The sequence below is a fragment of the Macrobrachium rosenbergii genome, chromosome 13, assembly GCF_040412425.1.
Source record: "Macrobrachium rosenbergii isolate ZJJX-2024 chromosome 13, ASM4041242v1, whole genome shotgun sequence".
NCBI classification, from domain to species: Eukaryota; Metazoa; Arthropoda; class Malacostraca; order Decapoda; family Palaemonidae; genus Macrobrachium; species Macrobrachium rosenbergii.
In genome coordinates, this window is record NC_089753.1 from 10,433,875 (window position 1) to 10,455,275 (window position 21,401).

A 21,401-nucleotide genomic window follows, 5' to 3' on the forward strand; every position below is an offset into this window, starting at 1 on the left:
ACTCCCATTAAGTGGTAAAGTAATGACAGCCTACCTGGTTATATTTTCTAGTCACACAATGATGTTACAAATCTGGAGAGCTTCATAAAAAAAATTTCCTCCTGCATATTAATGTGAGTAGGCTCATTAGGAGCCAAGAATTCCTGGATGACATTCCATTTTGACAACATTTATTAGCTATGGTCTATGGTCTCCCCAGTCCCTTCTTCATGTAACTGTCGGTGGACCTCAGGGTACAAAAGACTGTTCAGTACCTTAAATGTTTGCAGATATCGGTAGTCTCTTAAGGCTGCAAAGGTCTTGTGCAACAAACAGCATCTTCCAAATATTTACAACAGGGCTCAACATAGCAGCTTTCCATGGAGGGTTTTATTTAGCTAGGCATTATAGGATAATCCTTCTGATGCTTTCCTCAACCTCTGCTCACTGTTTGCTGTATATATATTGCAATTATTCTCTGTGAAGGGTACTGTCCACATTGTCACTTGCATGACATGCTGTAGACAGTATCAGAAGTTGTTTGCAGCACCCCTGTAACTCCCCAATCTCCTTTTACATCATTCTTATACTTTAATCAAGATCCTTATAAGTATAAATTTTACTACAACCTTTTTCTCTCCCCTACATCTTTCTGCACAGAGGGGTACAGCCTGCATTGTGTCTTCTGCTGTACATTGTGGGGATCAAAGTATCTTTGCAATACCCTTTGAGGCTCCAGCCGGAATAATTTCTACCTTTTAATCTTTATAATTCCCTATGGTTTCTTCCCACCCAGCTGTCCAGTTTCATTAACTTTTTCTTTCTCCAATTTCCAATTATCATTACTTGAAGCCAAGCATCCCAGAAGGGACACGTCTTGGCTGGAGAGGCTACCAAGACATAAGCCATTCCTGTGGGAGTCTTAAAATGTGACTCAGTGCTGTGATTAAATGAGTTTACAATGCTAAATAATAATTAAACTTATGCAAAAAGTCATTACATTGCCTGACAATTCATGCAATAAACAGATATATAGAGTGCAAAGTCTGTGAGCTACAAAGGGAACAGGGCAAATAGTTACTTCAAATAAATTATTAGTGTGTATCAACAGATAAATCAACTTTTTGTGTTCTAATATGATAAAATGTATGTTTATCTGACATTAATATTCATTTTAGTTACAAATAACTGATCACTCTAAACTCTGAAATGACAAATACAACGTGCTAACCACATAACTCGGTTAAGAATTTCATTTGTAAAAGAACATATGTGCTGCTATCCCAAACTCACTATGAACTACACTACACTTGTAAGATGTCCAACAACTAAGATTAAAAATATATACTACAGTTGCTCCCTCAACTCTTACCTGAATTAAAAATTACACTAGAACTACACATTTCCTACATTCCCTTACCTAGTACTTAAAATGAAAAACTAAATATGAAAGGTATCTTTATTTACAAAAAAAATTAAATAACCTTTGGCAGTAAAAAAGTCTCTGCTATGTATGCTTGATAGATATATGATACAACTGCTCTTCCTCTTTAGTAATCATGCCAGGAGCTCCAGACATCAAACAACGGCCTTCCATGCTCTTGGGAAAAGCTATAACATCTCTTATGCTTTTGCCTCCACAAATCTTTTCCATCAGTCTATCAAATCCTGGAAATAAGTTATTAAAATAATATAACAAACACAAAAATGGACTTATGGTTTCTTAACTATATAAACATGACATTTTTATGATAAAATAAAGTTTATGTATACTTACCAAGTAATTACATACCCTAACCACGGCAGCTTAAAAATTCAAAATTCGTGCAGTGGCGCTTCTATCGTTTGTGTGTGTAGGTGACAAAGCCCCACCCAATATCCGGGACTTAGAGGAACAACTTGGCAAGAGAGCTCAATTCGTTTCATGCTCTAATGTCCATGCGAGGGGAGAACGGTGGGCTCCGATCACGTAATTTCTTGGGAAGTATATATGAAACTTTATTTTATCATAAAAATGTTATTTTTATCTTACCAAGTAATTACATAGCTGATTCCACATTGTTAGGAGGTGGAAAACATGGACATATTCTATCCAAGGTACTATATAAGAAATGAATTTGAAATAGAAAGGTTGCTAGCATTGAATAAATGCTTGTTGTTTCCTTACCTGTTGAGAGAGCTGCTGCAGGTGGGTACTGCCTCTGGACAGTGCTTCTCTCAACTTGGAGTGGGTGTGGCAGTGTAGCCAAGGGTCGCCCCTACGTTAGTGGGAATTCTGCAGCGGAGGAAGTATACCATATGCTAACAAAGTTTAAAAGATGCCCTTGCCCTAGGCATAGACCAGAATACAAAAGAACAAAATTAAAACCACAACCCAAACCATTAAGAAAGAAAACTGGTGGGTACTCTGGGTACAATGTACCCCCCACCTTCCCATAGACTCAAAACCTTACGTCCAAGGTAAATGCATAGCAAAGGAACAGACAGTTCCCTATGCTTCCTCTCCCAACACCATGCCAGCCACAGATAAAGGTCCTAAAGCATTACAATTTTCAAACACAGTCTCTATGTCCTTGAGGTAGTGTGAGGCGAAGATAGAGTTGCATCTCCAGAATGTTGACTGCAGGATCATACAGACATATTATGTCTAAATAAATGCTAGGGAAGTTGCAACTACCCTAATTTTGTGAGTCTTAACCTTAACTAAAGGAAAGGTGTCCTCTTGGATCTGAGAGTGAGCTTCAGATATCAACTCTCTCAGAAAAAAGGAAATGGCATTTTTTGAAAGAGTACGAACAGGGCTTCTTACAGAGCACCAGAAGTTGCTCGATGGTCCTCTAATCTTCTCCGTCCTGTGAAGGTAGTACCTGAGAGCCCTCACCGGACAAAGGAGCCTCTCTTCTTCCTCTGATCCTAAGACATCCATAAGGTTCTTGATGATGAAAGAACAAGGCCAGGGCTTGAATGAGTCCTCGTTTTTAGAAAGGAATCCAAGGGACAAAGAGCAGACTGCATCCCTTTGTCTATTGCCTGCAGCTCATTGATGCTTTCGGCTGCCTTCCTCTTTCTATCCCTCTCGAGTTTCTCTAAATGGGATTTTCAAGTCTTCCATTTTTTATCCTCCAAATCCTGACACTAAGCAAGTATTATCTTTATTACATTCTTGCACTCTACATTTAGTACATTTAGTGTGAGAATCATATGAAAACTGTTAATCTAGTTTTACAACCCTCTGAACACTAGCAAATGCTAGATGAGCTAGAATCTGACATGTTAACTAAGGAAAATCCAACAGCCAATCACAAAACAATCCTTTAATGATTGAAAGCCACAACAACAACAAATTCTGAATACTTCACTAAACAGCAGGCAAATAAATATCCGAAAAAACAATGAAGTAGCTGCGGAAAACTACCAATGTTGGTCGGAAGCCCAGCCTGAAACAAACTGAGCTCTCTGCTAAGTTGTTTCTCTAAGTTCCAGATAGTGGGCAAGGCCTTGTCACCTACACACAAGAGATAGAAGCACTGCTGCGCAAATTTTGAATTTTTAAGCTGCCATGGTTAGGGAACCAATAGCTATGTAATTATTTGGTAAGTTACTTATATAAAATCATACTTTATTTGACTTCTCTGTCACCATGAGAAAGCAGATACCATTCTTCCAAATCTACAAAAATTCTCCTCACTAAAATTGTCAATTATTCTGCTTTTTTCTGAATGAATACTGTACCTAATTACCACAGGCAAGTCTCCTTGCAAAATATGGTTTTGCATAGTAACAGACCATTGTTAATATTTACACCTTAGATGACACTCAGTACTTATAAAGAGTGGAAGTTATACATAAAAATAAAGAGTTTAACCAAAATAATAAATAAACTTTCTAAACTTTTTAATTTTCTTAGGAACAGCTTGGGTTTGTTTTCATCTATTCATAAGCATATACATACAGTTGTCCCTCTGTACACAAATAATCTTAACAGGATTTCAAGTTTATGCTATTGGATAACATATGCAGTATTAAAATGTGAAAGGAATGCATGTATTAAACATTCTTGAAAACGACTTCAAATCTCAAGTGTGATAACCTGCCTGGGAGGCCATATGATTTATCTGTGTCCACCGTTCCCCATGCCTCCCATGCAAAAACATGGTTAGTCACATTAAGCAGTAGCATTCAGTGTTAAAGTGTATACAAAAACTTGGTCTTCCTGTTGATACTGTTATACACTTTCAACTAGTTTCTTCATAAATATGGACACAATTGCGTTAAGTAGTCATGCTGGTAATCCTATAACTAAAATGGAAAAATTGGTTCTAGATCTGATTAAAAGTAAAAAGACAATACTTTCTGGAGTGGCAAAACTATATAAAAAGTAAATTTCCACTTTCCCTGTGTCAGCAAGAGCAGAAAAAACTTGTGCTAATTTTCTTTGCACTCTTGAAACAGAAATTTACTTACTCAGTGCCTTAAAAATGTTTAGTGAAAATGGAGAAGGCATTACATTTCTGGGTAGATGACATGAACAGAAAACCAACCCTGGTGGACAGCTATAGGTCATTTATCGTATATATTCTGGAATCAGTTTGGACTTGAAAATGTAAAAATTACTGGAGTAGCTATGTCTGCCAACGAAGAAGCCACAATCAGACTTTTAGCATGTTTTAAGAAGTTGATGATAGATTAAGTGTATCTTACAGAACTATAGTCTTTAATTGTAAAACAAAAGGTCATTCTCCATTGACAGAAAAACACTGGTACTATGTGGACAACAATACAGGTCATAAGATCAAGTAAATGCTATACTCCAAAAGAATGGTGTGACTGGGCATGGCTCACTTGGCTCTGCTGATTGGGCACCAAGCATTGTGGCTCAAGATTTTACTTCATATATGCTGTATAATGTTAAGTTTAAATATCATTGTAGTTTACCCTTCTATAAAATGACATCAAGATTCATAAGACAAATTACCTTTATATGCAGTATTTAATACTAATGAAGTAGATTATTATTATTACTAAAATAGTTATACCAGACCACTGAGCTGATTATCAGCTCTCACAAGGCTGGCCTGAAGGATTTATTTTTACTTACATTTTTTTATAATGATTGTTAATTAAATTACAATTTTTCAAAACATTTATAAATGGATTACTGTACAGTGAAACTTGGATGGATCTCCAAGTATATCGTCAAGCTTCCTGAGGTACTCCTCTCACCCAATCAGGATGAAGGCAGCTGTTTTATCTGCACAGCAAATTATGATGTCTTCCTTTCTCGAACTCCTCTGGTAGCCTCTCTCATCTCCCTGATTATCACCTGGCTACACTATGAACCATGCTCCATCAAAGCCCTTGCCAGGAGGAGAGGCTGAAACTCATCTGTGGTACTGATGAGGCAATGATCTTCTAGGGAAATGACAGAGTCAAGGAGAACATAGATTTCAACACATTTAGTGCCTGGCTTCGGTTTCTCCAAAACATGTCAATTTACTCCATGAGGAATGAAGCATGTTCAGTGGTGGAGGGCTGGTAGTCACTGAGGTTGAAATAGATATTGCCCCTCTTTGTAGGGATACAAAGATGGGTGCCATTATGTCGCACAAGCTTCTTGTGAACTGTGCCAATGTGGGCATAGTCCCTGTCCTAAAGAGACTTAAGTTAGTTAGTTATAAATGACTTGTTTAACCAGACTTCTGAACCCTTCTAGGGTTCTTCTCGGGCTGGGGGCAAGGGCAATTTCAACCTTGTTGGGATGCTCTCTGAAGGCATCCAAGTCCTGCTCAGGCACTTCAGGTGTGCAAGCATCTGCTCCTCTTCATGTTTCTTGATTGCCAATTGCTAATGGACAAGTTGGCAATGGAACTCCAGTGTGTCCCTGGAGTTTCTGGTGTTAGACCCCTACCAAAGGAAAAACAATGGTTTACTTACAACCTATTATAAGGATTGGAGGACTGTCCAGTACCTCATGAAGAACAGCCCCTCCGTCAGCAGTGATCCCATGAAGAGGAGAGGAAAGATCTACCAGATACTAAGTCCTGAGAATGGATGCCACCATTTTTACACTGGTAAGCAATGACTTGCCTCTCTCAAAGGATCATCATCCATCTACATGAAGGGGTGGTATACCAAAACTGCAATGAACCCCAACACCAGAAGACCATGATGAATACCATAAACCTCGATGGTGACATGGACCACCGCCACCTTCGCTTCAAGAAGGCCCTTGCCATTCTTCAGTGGAAACTGACTCAATAATACTCAGGAACACTTCCCCTTGCCCACCAGCATCAGGAGAACAACAAGGTCCACCAGTGACAACACTGCAGGCACCCTCCTCCTTGAGCCATAGGCAGAGAGGCCCCCCAATCCATGTTCACCAATCAGTGCCTCCGTTGGTCAGCCAGACTCATAGCCAAGAGGCAAGCTCCCTGAATATGGAAAACCAATCAAAAATTGCCCCCTTCATTGTAAACCCATTTTTGGCTATCAATATTCCATACATGTACCCCTAATGCCATTCACGCCCTTTTAGAAGGTAGCAAAGACTACCAAAGCGTCAGGATAATGAATGAACTTCAGACAGCTGCTTTATAGTTTACCTGCTGAAATTAACTTTAAGTCAAGTTGAGAAGGAGCAATATAAGCTCAATGGCATACAGACTTCCATTCTTTTCAACAAAATAATAACAATAATTGGAATAATAATTCAATCGCTGACACAATGTTGATGAATCAAAGGGAATAAACAAATGTGAATACACATAATACTAATAATAATAATAATAATAATAATAATAATAAATGGGGAAAATAAAATAAAGATTTACCACGATCATGACAGACACATTAAGACACCAACCAAAGAAAATGCCCAACTGGAAAGCCCCAGGTCCCGATGAAGTCCATGGATACTGGCTCAAAAACTTCAAGGCCCTACACCTACGAATAGCAGAACAACTCCAGCATGTATCACAAACCACCATGTAACCAAATGGATGACCACAGGGAGAACATCCTTAGTACCGAAAGACAAGAACAAAGGAAATATAGCAAGTAACTACAAGCCTATCACCTGCCTACCAATAATGTGGAAGATAGTAACAAGTATAGTAATACCCCAAAATTGCACAATTCAAGTTGCGCGAATTCACAGTCACACAAACTTTTCATTGGAGCCTAACTAATTATCATATACGAGTTTTTCACAGACACACAAACATTTGTGAATACAGAGAAACCCTGCAAAAGTGTTTATGTTAAATTTTTATGTAATTTATAAGTTGTCAAGCTTTTGTGTGTAAATTAAATAACATTAAATAATAAAAGTAATAATCTCTCTCTCTCTCTCTCTCTCTCTCTCTCTCTCTTTTTTTTACTGAGATGAGAGAATTTTTATGGTACATGTATATATTTATTTGTTTTGTATGATAAATAAATTTTTTACCTAATAATAAGTACTAATTTTCAAATATTAATACGATTAATAAGATTAAATAATAATAATAATAATAATAATAATAATAATAATAATAATAAAACTGTAATTACAAAATTCATATATGATACATATTTTAAACAAACAAATATTTTCCCCCATCTTCTGTAAGAAACTCGAAGGCAAAAGCTGTCAGACATGTCACTTTAACATGACAAGAAGGGGTAGTGTTGCTGATTCGTGGTCAAAGGTTTCTTGTAATTCTCTCTCTCTCTCTCTGTGTCTGTAATAATTCATAACAAATTTCACTCTCTTAAGTAAGGACAACTGTTATCTCTCTCTCTCTCTCTCTCTCTCTCTCTCTCTCTCTCTCTCTCTCTCTCTCTCTCTCTCTCATTCATAGTTAGCAAAACAAACATATTACTGTTCCTCTGTATGTCTTCAATTGTACAGTAGATAGTTTTTAAACTGACCTAATTTTACCTGTACCATTTACAAACTGTAAATGAGCTGTTCTAAAACAGAGACTTAGAGCATTTCAGAACAAAGAGAAAGAGACAGAATTAAGAAGTTTTTAAAAACAAGGTTGAGAAGACTTCTAAAAACAGATCAGTGGAATGGGGGGGGAGAGAAATAGTATACTAATCTTCACACTTTCTTATACTCTTATGTTAACCATTTATTTTTTGAAGGGTAATGTATTAAGATAACTTTTAAATGAAATTACAGTAACTTTAATTTCACTTAAAAGTTAGTTTAACACTGAATTTCCATCTTTTTTGTAAGAATAATATCTATGTTATTCTCATTTTTACAATTTATTAACAGTAATAATTCATAAATAATTCAACTTGATATTTCTCCAAGGACTCTCTCTCTCTCTCTCTCTCTCTCTCTCTCTCTCTCTCTCTCTCTCTCTCTCTCTCTCTCACCTGTGTTATTCTCTCACATTTTTACAACTTATTATTTCTCTGTACGTCTTTACCTGTACAGTAGATAGTTTAAATTAAGCTAACTTTTAAATGAAATTACAGTAACTTTAGTTTCATTTAAAAGTTAGTTTAATACTGAACTTCCATCTTTTGATATCCAACGTAAGAATAACTTTCTCTCTCTCTCTCATATGTTGTTCTCTGTCTCTGTAATAATTTATAAATAATTTAACTTGATATTTCAAGTAAGGACAATATCTCTCTCTCTCTCTCTCTCTCTCTCTCTCTCTCTCTCTCTCTCTCTCTCTCTCTCTCTCTCTCTCTCTCTCTCTCTCTCTCTCATTTTGCAACTCTCTTTCATCGATTTATGGCGCTCACACACTTATTATTTCTTTCTGTCATTTTGTCGTCTTTAACCTATACAGTAGATAATTTTAAATTGATCTAATTTTGTCCACGAAGTGTAAATGCGCTATACCATTTACAAACATTGTAAAACACAGACATAACTTTCTAAGAGTTGTAAAAAATAAAGAGCACTGCTCATGAAAAAGCTTTTCAGAACAAAGAGAAAGTGACAGAATAAAGAAGTTTTTAAAAAGAGGTTCAGAAGACTTCTAAAAATAGATCAGTTGGAAGGGGGGAATTCTCTTCCAACTCTCTATTTTATGTCAACCATTTATTTCTTTTTTAAGGGTAATGTATTCTGAAAAAAGCTAACTTTTAAATGAAATTACAGTAACTTTAATTTCATTGTTGTTAAGTTAACCCTTAAACGCCTACTGTATCATACTGAAATTTTTCTGTTTGCCAATATCTAACATAAGAATAACTCTTCGGTCAATTCTCTCGACCAAAATGGTAAAAATGCAATTGTAAGCTAAATCTCTTACATTCTAGTAATATTCAATATTACCTTCATTTTGCAACAAATTAAGTCTCTAGCACAATATTTCGATTTATGGTGAATTTTTGAAAAAACTTTTTCTTACGCCACTCTCCTCTAAAAGAAAATCTCAGAAATCTCTTTCGTCTTTTGTAATAATTTTCTGTTCTATATTATAACGTTACATAAAGTTTATATATGAAAAATGTGCTTTCATGTACAATACAACAGAAAATAACTCATTGTTGTAGCTTTTTCTCTCAGTTTTGAAATATTTTCATATAAATAATTGATAACTGCCAAAATTTCAACTCGGTCAATTTTGACTTAAGTCAAAATGGTAAAAAACGCCATATTGTAAGCTAAAACTCTTACATTCTAGTAATATTCAATCATTTACCTTCATTTTCTCAATTGGAAGTCTCTAGCACAATATTTCGATTTATGCTCACAATTTTTAAAACAAATTTTTTAATTCTCTGTACAAATTCTTTCATCACATTGTAGTAGTCTGTGTTGCATAGTTTTATATTAGTTGTGAAATAAAGTTTTATATATGGATATGTGCGCAATTGCATGTAGAATACAACAGAAAATAACTCATTGTTGTTTTTTTTATCAGTTTTGAAATATTTTCATATAAATCACGATAACTGCCAAAATTTCAAGCAAAAAAGGAGTCAACTTTAATCGGAACGAAAACTTATAAATTTTAAGCTAAAACTCTTAAGTAATATTCAATCAAACCTTCATTTTGCAAAAACTGGAAGTCTTAGCACAATATTTCAATTTATAAGCATTTAATTTCTGAAAAAAAAAACTTAACATTATATTTAAACAATAATCTATTGGAACTAACTAATGGTCATACACGAGATATTTTGTTTGCCATAATGTTTGCATAATTTTACATTTTTACATAAACTTTTATTATGAAAATGTGCAAATTTAAGAATTTAAGATAGTTCAGTTAAAGAGCTTTTACCAGTTTTGAAATATTTTCATATAAATCACAATTGCCAAAATTTTCAACCAATGTCAACTTTAACTACGAAAACCATAAAAAAATGCAATTCTGTATTTTGCTAAAACTCTTACATTGTAGTAATATTCAATCGTTTACATTCATTTTTAAATTGGAAGTGGCATAAATTTCGATTTATGGTGAATTTTTCTCAAAAAACCATTTTTCCTTATAGCACTTGATAATTTATGAACATCTCAGAAATTTAATATTTTACGTTTTATCAGCGCCATGTTACATAAAGTTTTATTTGAAAATGTGTGCAATTTCATCATGTACAATACAACAAAAAATAATTTCATTATTTTCGCTTTTATCAGTTTTGAAATATTTTCATATAAATCACAATAAATAGAAAAAATTTGACTTTACTCAACTTTAACTCGATATGAGATAATGGTAGTAAAACTGCAATTATAAGTTTACAGTCTAGTAATATTCAATCAATTACCTTCATTTTCAACAAACGGAAGTCTCTGCACAAATTTCGATTTATGCTGCAAATTTTGAAAAAACATAGAGACATACGTTAATAGTTTAATTCATTGTATTTGTGAAAATATAAAGCACTGTTTGCTTTCATGTTTTACCATTTGTTATAGAACAAAAATCGCAATTTAGTGTACAGCATTACAGAATAAATTAAGTTGTTAAAAAGAGGTTGGTTGAGATGATGTATAAAAATAGATCAGTTGGAAGAGAGAGAGAGAGAGAGATATTCCAAGATTTAGAGAGAGATAATGAGATTTTTTCATTTTCTACCAAATCTCAGCAATTTTTATGTCAACCATTTATTTCTCTTTTTGAAGGGTAATGTATTAAGCTAACTTTAAATAAAATTACAGTAACTTTAATTTCATTTTAAAAGTTAAGGGTTAATAATTTGGGAGCATGATTAGGGTCATATTTAGTGTTTAAACTTTAGAAATAAGCATTTATTAGCATATTTAGAGACCATGCCAAACTTACGCGAAAATTCACCCTGCGCGAGGGGTTCTGGAACCTAAACTCGCGTAAGTTCGGAGTATGACTGTATTATCAGTGAAAGGCTATACAACTACCTAGAGGATACAAACACCATCCCCCACCAACAGAAAGGCTGCAGAAGGAAGTGTAGGGGAACAAAAGACCAGCTCCTGAGACAAAATGGTAATGAAGAATAGCAAGTGAAGGAGAACCAACCTAAGTATGGCATGGATTGACTACAAGAAAGCCTTCGACATGATACTGCACATGGCTAATAGAATATCTGACAATATATGGGGCAGAGGAAAACACCATCAGCTTCCTAGAAAATACAATGTGCAACTGGAATACAGTACTTACAAGCACTGGGATAAGACTAGCAGAGGTTAACATCATGAGAGGGATCATTCAAGGCGACTCACTGTCCCCACTACTCTTCGTAGCAGGCATGAACCTCATGACAAAAGTACTGCAGAAGATGGATACTGGGTACCGACTCAAGAAATGAGGCAACAGAATTAACCATCTGATGTTCATGGATGACATCAAGCTGTATGGTAAGAGCATCAAGGAAACAGATACCCAAATCCAGACTGTAGGGATTGCATCTGGGGACATCAGGATGGAGTTTGAAATAGAAAAATGTGCCTTTGGTCAACATACAAAAAGGCAAAGTAACAAGGACTGAAGGGATGAGGTTACCAGACGGGAATAGCATCAAACACATAGATGAGACAGGATACAAATACCTGGGAATAACAGAAGGAGAGGATATAAGACACCAAGAATGAAGGACACGACCAGGATGTTTTTATCCAGAGGACTTATAAAAATACCAAGTCAAAAATCAGTGCTACATGAGAAAGCCATAAACACTTTTTTTACCAGTAATCAGATACAGAGTTTTTTAGTGGATGGATGAAGGCTGAACTCCTTAGCATAGACCAGAAAACTAGGAAACTTTTGATATCTAACATGACAATGACAACACACAAAGCACTACACCCAACAGCAAATACAGACAGACTATATATAACATGAAAGGAAAGGGGGAGAGGGCTACCAAGCATAGAGAACTGCGTCAACATCGAGAGCAGAGCACTGGGGCAATGTCTGAAAACCCGTGAAGATGAGTGGCTAAGGAGTGCATGGGAAGGACTGACAAAAGTAGATGAAGACCCAGAAATATACAGGGACAAGAGAATGAAAAACAGAACAGATGAATGGCACAACAAACCACTGCACGGACAATACATGAGGCAGACTAAAGAACTGGCCAATGATGAAACATGGCAATGGCTACAGAGGGGAGAACTCAAGAAGGAAACAGAGGGAATGTAACAGCAGCACAAGATCAGGCCCTAAGAACCAGATATGTTCAAAGAACAATAGATGGAAATAACATCTCACCCATTTGCAGGAAGTGCAATATGAAAGAAGAGATCATATACCACATAACAAGCGAATGTCCGTTGCTTGCACAGAACCAGAACAAAAAGAGGCATGATTCAGTAGCAAAACCACTCCACTGGAGCACGTGCAAGAAAACGGTCAGGCAAAGATCCTCTGGGACTATGGTATCAGAACAGACAGGGTGATACGTGCCAATACACCAAGCGTGATGTTGATTGACAAAACCAAGAAGAAAGTATCACTCACTGATGTCGCAGTACCATGGGACACCAGAGTAGATGAGAAAGAAAGAGAAAAAACTGACAAGTATAAAAACCTGAAAATAGAAATAAAAAGGATATGGGATATGCCAGTGGAAATTCTACCCATAATCATAGGAACACTAGGCATGATCCCAAGATCCCAAGAAGAGTGCTACTAGAAACAGCACACACAGAGAAAAGTGATGGACTCCTAAGGAAGCAGGATGCAACAGGAACCTCACACTAAAAACTACCCAGTCAAATAGGATGACTGTGACAGACCAAAAACAAAATAATATGATAATAATAATACTAAATATGGCATTGAAGGTAATAACTCCATCGGCGGCATTCAGTTTGTACAGGCAGTCCCCGGTTAATGGCTGGCTCGGTTAGTGGCGATCTGGTTTTATGGCGCTTGTCTAGCGACGAAAATCGGCAATTTTCGGCGCCAAAAATTGCTGATTTTTGCTTATTGGTGCCAATAATTGGGTATTGGCGCCAATACATACCTAGCAGAGGTGCCGATAACTGAAAATCGGTACTTTCTGGTGCCAATTAGCCCGAAAATCTCCGAAAAAGTGCTGGAAATCAACGATTTTCGGTTACTGGCGATTTTCGGTTATCATCACACCCCCAGAACAGAACCCCGCCAATAACTGAGGACTGCCTGTATAGAGTTTTCTCTATTTTTCTGGATAATTGATTTTTCTGGGTCACTGTATTCTGCCAGGAACATGCTGATGTTCATCATTCTTGGAGAGGAAAGCAGCTTACAAAATTGGATAGCTTTATTTCTGATGAATACACTATATCAGTTACAGAGTACAATGGTAACTGAAATCTGGAGTTCATCTTCCGTGGAGTTGTCCTTCAAGAGAAATTCCATTTCACTTGGGCTCCGCTGAGCATGATCATGCCAAAAGACAGGAGTAAACTGTCATTCATGGAGAGTCTTGCTCTTTATAAACATGAAGGTCAGCAGGGTGTCAAATTTAGGCTGACCACTGATTGACTGGAGAGGAAAATTCACGCTGCTGATTGGATGGCGACATTTCCTTGTAAGCCAAAAATTTATCATTGATGGTCTTGCTGCTGCAGCCTTGCTGAGAAGCGGGGCTGGTGTGTGTGAGGTCATTCGCTGGTATTACCTGGCGAATATTCTGACTGGGCACTGGGCAGCTCGCAGAATCTTGGACATTATCATGAGTTTCTCGTTAGGGATTGTCACTTTCCATGGTGTCTGACGCCAGTCTATCAGTTACATGAGCAATAGGCCGTCTAATGCTGGCAATCAGGAGGAACAACTCTTGAGTGGTATTTAATAAAGGCTTCTCCTGTTGTACTGAGAGCACCTCTAGCAGCTATAGGTGCCTTGGGTTGGGGGCCTTTCCAATTACTTCTGTATTCTCCACTATTGCATTCCTTGTTATGCTAGTCTTAGAGTGTGAGGATGCACTCTAAATACAGTACCTGGAAGATAAATGTGCCATTAAGATCATCACAGACATCTTCACTGCCAACAATGACACATGGCTGGACCTGTCATTTATTATCAAGACAGCTGCATAATAAACCTGAATATGAAAAACAATCCCAGCCCCAAGAAGAGATCCTCTTGAAACATACTAATGTGATGGAATCCTCAAATGCCCAGTCCATGGATGTTCCAGCTCCCATATGGTAAAACCACCATGAAACTGGCAAAGAAGATCTCTTGTCACAGACTCAAAAAACAATATAAAAAATAATGATAGATGCTAAATACTAGCATCACAAGAAATGCAATAGTGGCATTCAGTTTGTACGGAAGGTTCCCAGTCCCGGTTAAAGCTGCCGGTTACCACTGCTAGGGCGCTCTTAAGCAGTGGCCTCGGCAAGTCTCTGAGGTTAAAAAGCCATATGAGAGGTCAGAACCAGAAGGTTGTACTTTTTGAAAAATGAGTAAATTGCCCTCAAAGTCTAGCATTCATTTTTCTGCTTCTAAGAAAGATATGATTTAAACTAAGTTTCATATGAAAGAGGACTGCCTTTAGAACTTTTTCTGAACATTTGATAAATTTTCTGGGTTACTGTATTCTGCCAGGAACATTCAAAATGTCATCATTCTTAACCCCTCAAATTTGTGTATATTCTGGTCATAACCACACTTAAACCCTAATTAAATGTGTAAAATGATCATCTTGTGTTATTATATTCTTGGATAACAACAATGGATGTATAATAATATTAATAATAATAATAAACTGATGAGTAATCAATATAGTGTGATAAAAATAATAATAATAATAATTAGGCTGACCACTAATATTAGTAATAATGATGTTGGATGATAATTTCCATCATCATAATGTTTAACCATTATGGTCTTGGCTGACCTGACATTGCGGGCTGGTGCAGGTTTGTCTGTACACCAGAAACATATTCTGACTGGGCACTGGGCAAACTTAACATTATCATTTTTTTCCATGACGTTTCATTCCTTGTCCTTTTTCTTCCTCTGACGCCAGTCTACAGTTACATCAGCAATGATCATGCTTTCATTACTCAGAGTGAAGACATAATGGCTTCTCCTGTTAAATAAGAGATAATATTAAAAAAAGCAAATCACACAATTACTTCGGACATTCAATTGCATTCCTTGAAAATCACTAGACTGGGAATGTAAACAATACCTGGAGAGATAAATGTGATTGAAGATCACTTCACAGAGGCCCTTATGCCAAAAATGCTGATTGGCCTGGAACTGAATCATTTATTTAGTGAGCTGCTAATAAACCTCGCTCTGAAAACAACTGCTGCCACATGCAACCTTCTGGTTGTAACTACTAATGTCTTATGAATTCAAATGCCCAGTCCATGGATGTTTGTCCCATATTAGCTAAAACCGAAACTGGCAAAGAGTGTTCTTGTCAGTCAAGAAGGCATTAAAAACCACATGAAATGCCCACTGACTAGCATCACAAGAAATGTATACAGAAGTAAAAGGTCCCACATCTACTGGTATGCCTATCTCCAAATACAGCAGCAGGTGGCATTCTCAAGGTTGGTTCTGGATAACCCTATAATTGTCATCAGAATCTTAAAAGGTTAATGCACTCTTGTCACTCATTTTATATGTTTTTTGCAGTAAGCGGTGCTGTTTGGGGTACAGTGGACCCCCACCTATTCATGGTTCCAGATTTGCAGCTTCACCTATTCACGGATTTCTTTGTGGATCATACACATTACAGTAAACCCCCTGTATTCGTGGACTCACGTATTCGTGAATTTCTCTGTGGAACATATCCATCCATTATTCGCGGAAAATTCGCCCATTCGCGGTATTTTTCACTGAGAAATATTCACTAATTACTGTATTTTCATATAATTTTCATGACTAAATGCACTTTTTGTGATAAAACTATTAAAATACTCATTTATAAGCATTTTTAGAGGGTTTTTTGTATTTAAACTATCAAAATAGGCAGTTCTAAGTGTTTTTAGAGGGGTTCTAAGTATTTGTGGATTTTTGCTATTCGCGGGAGGATGCAGTACGCATCCCCTGCGAATATGGGGGTTTACTGTATACACATTGTTCACGGAAAATTCGCCTATTCACAGTATTTTTCATAGAAAAACATTCACAAATTATTGTATTTTCACATAATTTTCATGACTAAATGCACTTTTTGTGATAAAGCTATTGAAATACTCAGGTACAGGCATTTTTAGAAGGTTTTTTTGGTGTTCTGAACTATCAAAATAGGCAGTTATAAGCATTTTTAGAGGGGTTTTAAGTATTCGCATATTTGAGTTATTCGTGGGGGGTAGAGGTATGCATCCCCCACGAAAACCGGGGGTCGACTATACAATGGGCACTGAGAAGGACCTTTGTCCCATAAAAACAAGAGGGACCTGTAACCAATATGTGGCCTGATGCATTTTCAAAACTAAGTAAAAAAAAAACAAATAGCCTGAGTATTTGCTTGTGAAAAATAACCATAGCTACACTAACTCCCATTTGTCACTCTCGTTATAACCCAGCATATAATCAAAAGTATAAAAGCCCACTAAACCTTGGCCTACAGGCACTCACACTATTCCCACAGAGGAAGATGGATGATCATTTGTTTCCTGTGAAATGCACACAAATCAATTACAACGAGTGGAGAACAAAGGAATCACAAAAATGGAAATACAGCAGAAAGTAAGGAAAAATTCTAGCAAGACAACAGCTGGCAAAGCACGTTGGCATTTCAGAGTCATACAAGGGGATAAAAGTACCATGAGTAGTGAGTGTTTTCTGTTTAGGTAAATCAGGTTGGTGCAACTGGAATAGTTCTACAGTACAAGGAATAAGCGTCTTAAGATTTTGGGTGGTAATGGATAAGTATATGTTCATATGAACCCTTGAATGATGAATGTCCTTATTACATACAACTGTTTCTCAGCCACACCAACTTGACAGATCTTGAAAGATGAAAAGATCCAACTGAACAAGGCAATAAGCATCCCTGAAGGGATCCTGCTCATTTATATATGCTATTTTGCTTTGATAATCTTATCATCTCATACAGTACTAGAATTTTTGCTTTCCCAGTTGGTGGCATACAACGTTGCTATTCCATTACCACGAGTATTTTGCTTGTACTGACAGTAGTTTCAGAGTTTTTACTGTACCCATGGACTGGACTGCTCCTGTAAACACAGTTGCTGCAGTAACATCAGCTTTGACAGCAGTAATTGTGTGTGATTATGCTGTTCCCTCTGTTACTGCTTTAGGACCTTGCTTATAGGATATTTCCCTTTCCTTCACACAACCTCTGTCCCTAAAGAGCATTGGCCTTCAGTTCCAGCTGAAATAAAATCCCTACCAAGAGCAATCTAGTGCTGTCTTCCACTCCAAAACACTAAAAAGACCAATAGTGACCCTCTTCAATGTGTCACCAAGCCTTTTGTGGATTCAGACTGACAGCAGTCTCAAGCATAAGAGCACTCTTAATCCCTCAGAAGCAGTCAAGCTTATGGATCTTCTCATGCTGCTACTAGCTCTCTCCTTGTTGCCTAAACGTCTCCTATTAGTCATCGCCTCAGGTGGTACTTCTCCTTACACTTCTCACCAATCTCCTTCCACTCCTACTTATCTTCTAGTTACAATTTGCCAATTTAAGAGCACTGCTTCATTATAACTTCCTCCACCTAAACCCCTGGACTTTGGAAACCTCCTTGTACCCCTGGTAGTCTTTAAAGAGCCAGATTAAACTCCTCTGTGGATAGTGTGGTGCTCATTGAAGAAAACTGTGGAAGATTTTTGGGCACTCCAGAACAACACTTCCTGCTGGAGCGCTGCCATACTTAAAGCAGGCACTTGGTGCTATAGGAACACCTTTGCTAGATTTTAATCAAAAGATCTTTCCAACAATTCCTTTTGATTTTTGTTCATCAAGTCTGATTGTGTTCTATCAATTGGGAGGGACATCTATCTTCATCATGGCCATTTTACCTCATGTACCTGACACATATGGAAGCATGTCTTTCCTGGGACACTTGCAGTTATGCCTTATATGACTGGTGAGACATCAAGACTTTGTGCATCTAATTTAAATGTCTTTGGGATTTCTGACTACCAATAAAGGAAGTCCCTATTGAAAAACTATTGCTTTACATCCAAATATTTCAAAAAGTTTAAAGAAGTCTTATTTTATGATCCTCTCTTTGACCATTTCTTCATCATCGTCCTCCTTTCTGAATTGCAATTCAGGATACTTATGATTAATGAGTTTGTATAAACAAACAATGTTTTGACAACAAAATAGCTTTTTCTACATGACCTTTAACCATAAACTTTTAGTGCCCTCCTCCCTTCCACACACTCTTCTCAACCGAGTTCAGCATGGGAAAATGATACGGATGCCTTCTGGGACAATGGAGTGTGGTCTGGGCACATGAAGTGGGGTCTTTTCAGCTTTCAAGATCTATTAAGTCGGTGCAGCTGGGAAACAAGTTTCATGGAATATGACTATTTATGAGAATAGGTGTGCAAAAACATATCTTGTTGTAAGAATACTATTTTTTATAGGTTTTACCATTGTACACAGTTTCCAGTTTAAAACAAGAAGGCTTGTAACTAATTACCTGTATAGCCTATATGAGGACAACTGTATAAACACATAATGTGAGCACATGTATTCGTGTATATTTACGTCTAGTTATTGGTAAATATAGCAAAATAAAACATAAAAACTTTCATTTCATTCTTGTTACTATTAAAAAACAGAAAATTTACTCACCAAGAGCAATTCCACCATGAGGTGGAGTTCCTGATGCTAAAGCTTCATTGAAAAATTTGAGACTCTGTGCATCTAATTTTAATATGTCTTCCACAATATGTCGTTGCATCACTGGATCATGAACTCTGATAGAACCACCACCAATTTCACTGCCATTTAATACCAGGTCATAATGCTGGGATTTTGCCTGAAAAGTAAGATTTCAAACTACATTCTTCCCAGTCTGAGTATTAAAATCATTTTGAGAAATTCCTATCAAATAATTTGCTCATGGCACAACGAACATATCATCAAGATGTTTAATATGACCATTCAGACTAGGAAAACAGACAATCAGCAATATGTGAATCTTTTAAATTACCTGCAATGGATCAGTATATAATAAATGAGCATCTCCCTCTTTTGGCAAAGTGAAAGGATGGTGGAGTGACACAATTTTTCCAAGTTTATCATCAAATTCGAAAAGGGGGAAATCTACCACCCACAGGAAGTTGAAAGAGCCATTGCTCCGCACCTGCTTTCCAGCTGCTTCCATAATATCAGCCGCTAAAAGTCGCAGTTTACCTAAAAGGCTCAGCTGTAAAAATATATATAATAAAAAATCTTCCAAAACATGAACAATTAATGCAATTAAAAAAATGATCATTTGATTTTAATTTTTCAATCAATAACCAAGAGAGAATTTATTAAATACAATCAAAATCATAATACTTACTGCAGAATTTGTTGGTCCTGCTGCCATCACCAAAATATCTCCTTTCTGTCCTGAAAGACCTTCTATGAGATTTCTTTGGGTTGTCAAATTTATAAACTTTGCTAAATTTCCTTGTAATTCATAATTGTCTTTGACATACATAACAGAAGGACCATTCAAGTTGAATTCACGTTTAGCCAACGATTCCCAAGAGGAAATTATCTTCTTAGTTACAGCTGCCTAAAATGAACAGAAAAGCCCTTCATAAATTTCAAATGCAATTATATATAACAGCAACAGTGTATCACATCACTCAAATGTCATTACAAATCAAATACCTACCTGTCCATCGGGAATAAGAAAGGCATGAGCTGAGCTTCCTTCTGCACACATGGCCTTTTCTAAAATGGCTGCACCACAGTGACGAATCTCATCACTTACATCTTCTAACTGCAGACAAATAAATTCATACTTCATACTTCAAAAATGACGAAAAGTTATACAGTTAATCCTGAATTGCAGATGTAGTTCATCATAGCTACTACAATTAGGAAAGAAAATAGGGGTAAAATGGTCACTAATTCTAATTAATTACATTCCCATTAGGAGCTCAAAATTGTATTCAAACATATTAACCCTTAAACGCCGAGCCTCTATTTACAAAAGTGTCTGTTGTATGCCGGCGGCGTTAGGGAGTTAGTGCCGAAGCGGAAAAAAAGTTTTTTTTTTTTTTAAAAATCACAGCATGCTTAGTTTTAAAGATTAAGAGTTAATTTTTGGCTCCTTTTTTGCCATTGCCTGAAGTTTAGTATGCAACCATCAGAAATGAAAAAAGTATCATTATCATATATAAATATTGGAATATATGACAGCGAGAAAAAAAAATGTCATATATAATTGTATACAAATCGCACTGTGAGCAAAACGGCTAAAGCTAATGAGTTATTTTTTTTTCGTTGTACTGTACACTAAATTGCGACGATTTTGGTATATAACAAATTTTAAAACGATCAAAGCAACACTGAGAAAATATTATCACAAAATGATGCATGAATTCGTAACCCGCTGACGTAAAAAAAAAGTTTTTTCAAAAATTCACCATAAATCGAAATGTTGTGCTAGAGACTTCCTGTTTATTGCAAAATGAAGGTAATTGATTGAATATTACTAGACCATAAGTGTTTTAGCTTATAATTGCAGGTTGCAACCATTTCGGTCGAGTTAAAGTTGACCAAAGGTTGAATTTTTTCTATTTATCGTGATTTATATGAAAATATTTCAAAACTGATGAAAGCTACAACCATGAGTTATTTTTTGTTGTATTCTACATGATATTGTGCACATTTTCATGTATAACACTTTATGTAAGGCCTAATATAAAATGGTGCGAAAATTGCGACAAGGTGACTAAAGAAATTCTGAGATTTTCAGCAGAGTTACCGTGCGCGGAGGAAAGGAAAAAAGATTTTTCAAAAATTCACCATAAATTGTGCTAGAGACTTCCTGTTTGTTGCAAAATGAAGGTGAATGATTGAATGTTACTACAATGTAA

General features: G+C 36.4%; 1 protein-coding gene across 6 annotated transcripts in view; it reads right to left on the reverse strand.

Moving 5' to 3' along the window:
* Positions 1–1,424: 1,424 nt before the first annotated feature.
* Positions 1,425–21,401, reverse strand: part of AspRS-m (aspartyl-tRNA synthetase, mitochondrial) — a 98,391-nt gene continuing 78,414 nt past the window's right edge. For 4 of the 6 annotated variants that reach the window (XM_067114190.1, XM_067114191.1, XM_067114195.1 and 1 more), the window contains 5 exons: positions 20,192–20,299; positions 19,871–20,089; positions 19,517–19,732; positions 19,156–19,342; positions 1,425–1,647 (listed from right to left, as the gene is read on the reverse strand). In XM_067114190.1, the coding sequence (XP_066970291.1) occupies positions 1,487–1,647; positions 19,156–19,342; positions 19,517–19,732; positions 19,871–20,089; positions 20,192–20,299 (891 nt within the window). In that variant the 3' untranslated portion in view covers positions 1,425–1,486. The remainder of the gene's footprint in view (positions 1,648–19,155; positions 19,343–19,516; positions 19,733–19,870; positions 20,090–20,191; positions 20,300–21,401) is intronic. The other 2 variants (XM_067114192.1, XM_067114194.1) reach the window with 1 other exon arrangement.